Here is a 7,292-nt window from a genome sequence, read left to right on the forward strand (position 1 = left end):
GGGGGAGGAGAGGTGGGAGGGAGAGAGAGAGAGGTGGGGGGAGAGAGAGTGTGGGAGGGAGGTGGGAGAGGTGGGGGAGAGAGAGAGAGAGGTGGGGGAGAGAGAGAGGGGGAGGAAGAGAGAGGTGGAGGGGGAGGAGGTGAGAGAGAGGGGTGGGGAGGTGAGAGGTGGGGGGAGAGAGGTGGGGAGAGGTGGGAGGGAGAGAGAGAGGTGGGGGAGAGAGAGGTGGGGTGGGGGGAGAGAGAGGTGGGAGGGGGAGAGAGAGGTGGGGGGGGGTGGGGAGAGAGCGTGTGGGGGAGAGGGGAGAGGTGGGGAGCCGGTGGGGGGAGAGAGAGGTGGTGGGGGGGTGAGAGAGGGGGAGAGAGGGTGGGGGGAGAGAGGCGGTGGGGGGAGAGGTGGGGGAGGGGAGGCGAGTTATATACAGCTCCCATCAGACAGTGCTGCCACAAGCCCCCTCCCCTGTGGATCCCCAGGGCTCCTCCCCCTGGTGTACCGCAACGTAGAAGAGGCTTGTCATCCTCGGTGAAGAAGGTGACAGCTCTCCCCAAAGGGTCCCCGCCCTGCCAGTACGACCTAGGATTAGACACACAAAGATGGACACTTCAATACATACGTTACTGTAACTAGTGCACTATATAGGGAATAGGGTCTATAGTAGTGCACTACATAGGGAACATGGCTCTGGTCTATAGTAGTACCACTATATAGGGAATAGGTCTATAGTAGTGCACTATATAGGGAATAGGACTCTAGTCTATAGTAGTACCACTATATAGGGAACAGGGCTCTGGTCTATAGTAGTACCACTATAGGGAATAGAGCTCTGGTCTATAGTAGTACCACTATATAGGGAATAGGCTCTGGTCTATAGTAGTACCACTATATAGGGAATAGGGCTCTGGTCTATAGTAGTACCACTATAGGAACAGGGCTCTGGTCTATAGTAGTACCACTATAGGGAATAGGGCTCTGGTCTATAGTAGTACCACTATATAGGGAATAGGGCTCTGGTCTATAGTAGTACCCTATATAGGGAATAGGGTCTATAGTAGTGCACTATAGGGAATAGGGTCTATAGTAGTGCACTACATAGGGAATAGGGTCTATAGTAGTACCACTATATAGGGAATAGGGTCTATAGTAGTGCACTACATAGGAATAGGGTCTATAGTGGCTGTACCACTATATAGGGAATAGGGCTCTGGTCTATAGTAGTACCACTATATAGGGAATAGGGTCTATAGTAGTGCACTACATAGATAGGGTCTATAGTAGTACCACTATAGGGAATAGGGTCTATAGTAGTACCACTATATAGGGAATAGTCTATAGTAGTGCACTATATAGGGAATAGGGTCTATAGTAGTGCACTATATAGGGGAATAGGGTCTATAGTAGCGCACTATATAGGGAATAGGGTCTATAGTAGTGCACTATATAGGGAATAGGGTCTATAGTAGTGCACTATATAGGAGAATAGGGTCTATAGTAGTGCACTATATAGAGGAATAGGGTCTATAGTAGTGCACTATATAGGGAATAGGGTCTATAGTAAGTGCACTACATAGAATAGGGTCTATAGTAGTACCACTATATAGGGAATAGGGTCTATAGTAGTGCACTACATAGGGAATAGGGTCTATAGTAGTACCACTATATAGGAATAGGGCTCTGATCTATAGTAGTACCACTATAGGGAATAGGGTCTATAGTAGTGCACTACATAGGGAATAGGGTCTATAGTAGTACCACTATATAGGGAATAGGGTCTATAGTAGTGCACTATATAGGGAATAGGGTCTATAGTAGTGCACTACATAGGGAATAGGGTCTATAGTAGTACCACTATATAGGGAATAGGGTCTATAGTAGTGCACTACATAGGGAATAGGGTCTATAGTAGTACCACTATATAGGGAATAGGGTCTATAGTAGTGCACTATATAGGGAATAGGGCTCTGGTCTATAGTAGTACCACTATATAGGGAACAGGGCTCTGGTCTATAGTAGTACCACTATATAGGGAACAGGGCTCTGGTCTATAGTAGTACCACTATATAGGGAATAGGGCTCTGGTCTATAGTAGTACCACTATATAGGGAATAGGGTCTATAGTAGTGTACTATATAGGGAATAGGGCTCTGGTCTATAGTAGTGTACTATATAGGGAATAGGGTCTATAGTAGTGTACTATATAGGGAACAGGGCTCTGGTCTAAAGTAGTGTACTATATAGGGAATAGGGCTCTGGTCTATAGTAGTGTACTATATAGGGAACATGGCTCTGGTCTAAAGTAGTGTACTATATAGGGAATAGGGTCTATAGTAGTGTACTATATAGGGAATAGGGTCTATAGTAGTGTACTATATAGGGAACATGGCTCTGGTCTAAAGTAGTGTACTATATAGGGAATAGGGTCTATAGTAGTGTACTATATAGGGAATAGGGCTCTGGTCTATAGTAGTGTACTATATAGGGAACATGGCTCTGGTCTAAAGTAGTGTACTATATAGGGAACATGGCTCTGGTCTAAAGTAGTGTACTATATAGGGAATAGGGTCTATAGTAGTGTACTATATAGGGAATAGGGCTCTGGTCTATAGTAGTGTACTATATAGGGAATAGGGCTCTGGTCTATAGTAGTGTACTATATAGGGAATAGGGCTCTGGTCTATAGTAGTGTACTATATAGGGAACATGGCTCTGGTCTAAAGTAGTGTACTATATAGGGAATAGGGTCTATAGTAGTGTACTATATAGGGAATAGGGCTCTGGTCTATAGTAGTGTACTATATAGGGAACATGGCTCTGGTCTAAAGTAGTGTACTATATAGGGAACATGGCTCTGGTCTAAAGTAGTGTACTATATAGGGAATAGGGTCTATAGTAGTGTACTATATAGGGAATAGGGCTCTGGTCTATAGTAGTGTACTATATAGGGAATAGGGCTCTGGTCTATAGTAGTGTACTATATAGGGAATAGGGCTCTGGTCTATAGTAGTGTACTATATAGGGAACATGGCTCTGGTCTAAAGTAGTGTACTATATAGGGAATAGGGTCTATAGTAGTGTACTATATAGGGGAATAGGGTCTAGTAGTGTACTATATAGGGAATAGGGTCTATAGTAGTGTACTATAGGGGAATAGGGTCTATAGTAGTGCACTATATAGGGAATAGGGTCTATAGTATTGCACTATAGGGAATAGGGTCTATAGTAGCACTATATAGGGAATAGGGTCTATAGTAATTGTACTATATAGGGAATAGGGTCTATAGTAGTGTACTATATAGGGAACAGGGTCTATAGTAGTGTACTATATAGGGAATAGGGTCTATAGTAGTGCACTATATAGGAATAGGGTCTATAGTAGTACTATATAGGGAATAGGGTCTATAGTAGTGCACTATATAGGGAATAGGGTCTATAGTAGTGTACTATATAGGGAATAGGGTCTATAGTAGTGTACTATATAGGGAACAGGGTCTATAGTAGTGTACTATATAGGGAATAGGGTCTATAGTAGTGTACTATATAGGGAACAGGGTCTATAGTAGCACTACATAGGGAATAGGGTCTATAGTAGTACTATATAGGGGAACAGGGTCTATAGTAGTGCACTATATAGGGAACAGGGTCTATAGTAGTGCACTACATAGGGAATAGGGTCTATAGTAGTGTACTATATAGGGAACAGGGTCTATAGTAGTGCACTACATAGGGAATAGGGTCTATAGTAGTGTACTATAGGGAACAGGGTCTATAGTAGTGCACCACATAGGGAATAGGGTCTATAGTAGTGTACTATATAGGGAACATGGGGTCTCCCAAAAAGCGGTACCAGAGCGTCAAGTCTAGGATCAGAAGGATCCTTAACAGCTTCGACCTCAAGCCATAAAACTGCTGAACATCTAATCAAAATGGCCACCAGACTATTTACATTGATCCCCCCCCCTTATTTTTACACTGCTGCTCTGTGTATTGTCTTTGCAGTCACTCTACTCCTACCTACACGGCGAGGTCATGTCTACGTGCGGGGGCACCGGTTACTCAGTACCGTATTCGGCACATGTAACTAATAAAACGAGATGAGATTTTTAGAGCTTTGTGTGGTAGTGTAGTGATACGCAGGGACTAACCGATACGGTGGATGTATTCCACAGCGCTGGTAGGGAAGTCGTAGTTCAGCACCAGGTTGACACCTTTAAAGTCGATACCTCGGGCCAGCAGGGCCGTACAGATCAACACCCAGATATCACCCGACCGGAAACTACTGATCACGTTGTCTCTCTGGAGAAAAAAAACACAGTTAGGGAATGACTTATAGTAGTGTGTGTTTCATTATACTTGGGAGTACAGTAGTGTGTGTGAGTGTGAGTGTGTGTGTGTGTATATACACATGTTGTACTATACTTGGGAGTACCAGAAGTCCACACTAGAATAGTAAACCAACTAAAATATAGAGACCTAAGGACATTTTGCTGGTTAGATTTAAGGTTAAAACTAGGGTTAGATTTAGGGTTAAAACTAGGGTTAGATTTAGGGTTAAAACTAGGGTTAGAGGTTAGATTTAGGGTTAAAGGTTAGATTTAGGGTTAAAACTAGGGTTAGAGGTTAGATTTAGGGTTAAAGGTTAGATTTAGAGTTAAAACTAGGGTGAGGTTATAGGTTAGATTTAGGGTTAAAACTAGGGTTAGAGGTTAGATTTAGGGTTAAAACTAGGGTTATAGGTTAGATTTAGGGTTAAAACTAGGGTTATAGGTTAGATTTAGGGTTAAAACTAGGGTTATAGGTTAGATTTAGGGTTAAAACTAGGGTTATAGGTTAGATTTAGGGTTAAAACTAGGGTTAGAGGTTAGATTTAGGGTTGAAACTAGGGTTAGAGGTTAGATTTAGGGTTAAAACTAGGGTTAGAGGTTCGATTTAGGGTTAAAACTAGGGTTAGAGGTTAGATTTAGGGTTAAAACTAGGGTTGGAGGTTAGATTTAGGGTTAAAACTAGGGTTAGGGGTTATAGGTTAGATTTAGGGTTAAAACTAGGGTTAGAGGTTAGATTTAGGGTTAAAACTAGGGTTAGAGGTTATAGGTTAGATTTAGGGTTAAAACTAGGGTTAGAGGTTATAGGTTAGATTTAAGGTTAAAACTAGGGTTAGAGGTTAGATTTAGGGTTAAAACTAGGGTTGGAGGTTATAGGTTAGATTTAGGGTTAGGGTTAGGGGTTATAGGTTAGATTTAGGGTTAAAACTAGGGTTATAGGTTAGATTTAGGGTTAAAACTAGGGTTAGAGGTTAGATTTAGGGTTACAACTAGGGTTAGAGGTTAGATTTAGGGTTAAAACTAGGGTTAGGGGTTAAGGTTAGATTTAGGGTTAAAACTAGGGTTAGAGGTTATAGGTTAGATTTAGGGTTACAACTAGGGTTATAGGTTAGATTTAGGGTTACAACTAGGGTTGGAGGTTATAGGTTAGATTTAGGGTTAAAACTAGGGTTAGGGGTTAGATTTAGGGTTAGGGTTAGGTTTAGGAGATTTAGGGTTAAACCAGGGGTTGGGTTATAGGTTAGATTTAGAGGTTAAAACTAGGGTTAGAGGTTAGATTTAGGGTTAAAACTAGGGTTGGAGGTTATAGGTTAGATTTAGGTTAAAACTGGGGTTAGGGCTAAGGTTAGATTTAGGGTAAAACTAGGTTAGAGGTTAGATTTAGGTTAAAACTAGGGTTATGTTGATTTAGGTTAAAACCAGGTTATAGGTTAGATTTAGGGTTAAAACTAGGGTTGGAGGTTATAGGTTAGATTTAGGGTTAAAACTAGGGTTAGGGGTTAAAGTTAGATTTAGGGTTAAAACTAGGGTTAGAGGTTAGATGTAGGGTTAAAACTAGGGTTAGGGGTTAGATTTAGGGTTAAAACTAGGGTTAGGGGTTAGATTTAGGGTTAAAACTAGGGTTAGAGGTTAGATTTAGGGTTAAAACTAGGGTTAGAGGTTAGATTTAGGGTTAAAACTAGGGTTAGAGGTTAAATTTAGGGTTAAAACTAGGGTTAGAGGTCCAGGAAAACAGGATTTAGATGGAAATCAATTGCTGGTCCCCAAAAGTCTTGACAAGTATATATCTTGACAAGTATATTGTGTGTGTGTGTGTCTGTGTGTGTGTGTGTGTCTGTGTGTGTGTGCGCGTGCGCATGCCTGTTGCTGTGTGCGGTCAGCGTGTATGATGTCTACGTTGATGCCTTCGTACACCAGCTCATGGAAGAGCTCTCTGGCTCGATCAATAGACTGGACAAACACCAGCATAGAGGGCAAGAAACCCTAGGAGAAATTAGTATTTACATTCAGGTAGCAAATGTTATCTGAAACATGCTTGGTAAACAACAGGTGTAGACTAACAACAACAGGTGTAGACTAACAACAACAGGTGTAGACTAACAACAACAGGTGTAGACTAACAGGGAAATGCTTGGTAAAGAACAGGTGTAGACTAACAGGGAAATGCTTGGTAAAGAACAGGTGTAGACTAACAGGGAAATGCTTGGTAAAGAACAGGTGTAGACTAACAACAACAGGTGTAGACTAACAACAACAGGTGTAGACTAACAGGGAAATGCTTGGTAAAGAACAGGTGTAGACTAACAACAACAGGTGTAGACTAACAGGGAAATGCTTGGTAAACAACAGGTGTAGACTAACAGGGAAATGCTTGGTAAAGAACAGGTGTAGACTAACAACAACAGGTGTAGACTAACAACAACAGGTGTAGACTAACAACAACAGGTGTAGACTAACAACAACAGGTGTAGACTAACAGGGAAATGCTTGGTAAAGAACAGGTGTAGACTAACAACAACCGGTGTAGACTAACAGGGAAATGCTTGGTAAACAACAGGTGTAGACTAACAACAACAGGTGTAGACTAACAACAACAGGTGTAGACTAACAACAACAGGTGTAGACTAACAGTGAAATGCTTGGTAAAGAACAGGTGTAGACTAACAGTGAAATGCTTGGTAAACAACAGGTGTAGACTAACAGTGAAATGCTTGGTAAACAACAGGTGTAGACTAACAACAACAGGTGTAGACTAACAACAACAGGTGTAGACTAACAGGGAAATGCTTGGTAAACAACAGGTGTAGACTAACAACAACAGGTGTAGACTAACAGGGAAATGCTTGGTAAACAACAGGTGTAGACTAACAACAACAGGTGTAGACTAACAACAACAGGTGTAGACTAACAGGGAAATGCTTGGTAAACAACAGGTGTAGACTAACAACAACAGGTGTAGACTAACAGGGAAATGCT

The 7,292-nt window shown here is 41.8% G+C and overlaps 1 protein-coding gene across 1 annotated transcript; it reads right to left on the minus strand.

Annotated features, from left to right (window-relative positions):
• Positions 1-493: 493 nt before the first annotated feature.
• On the minus strand, positions 494-6,295 carry ddx52 (DEAD (Asp-Glu-Ala-Asp) box polypeptide 52; the record flags this gene model as incomplete). The annotated part of the gene is made up of 3 exons (XM_046341589.1): positions 6,177-6,295; positions 4,140-4,290; positions 494-573 (listed from the first exon to the last, which is right to left on the minus strand). Coding segments are annotated over exons 1-3 (339 nt in total), but the record flags the coding sequence as incomplete, so codon positions are not given.
• Positions 6,296-7,292: the final 997 nt, after the last annotated feature.

The sequence above is a fragment of the Oncorhynchus gorbuscha genome, unplaced genomic scaffold (assembly GCF_021184085.1).
Source record: "Oncorhynchus gorbuscha isolate QuinsamMale2020 ecotype Even-year unplaced genomic scaffold, OgorEven_v1.0 Un_scaffold_9206, whole genome shotgun sequence".
In the NCBI taxonomy this organism is placed as follows: domain Eukaryota; kingdom Metazoa; phylum Chordata; class Actinopteri; order Salmoniformes; family Salmonidae; genus Oncorhynchus; species Oncorhynchus gorbuscha.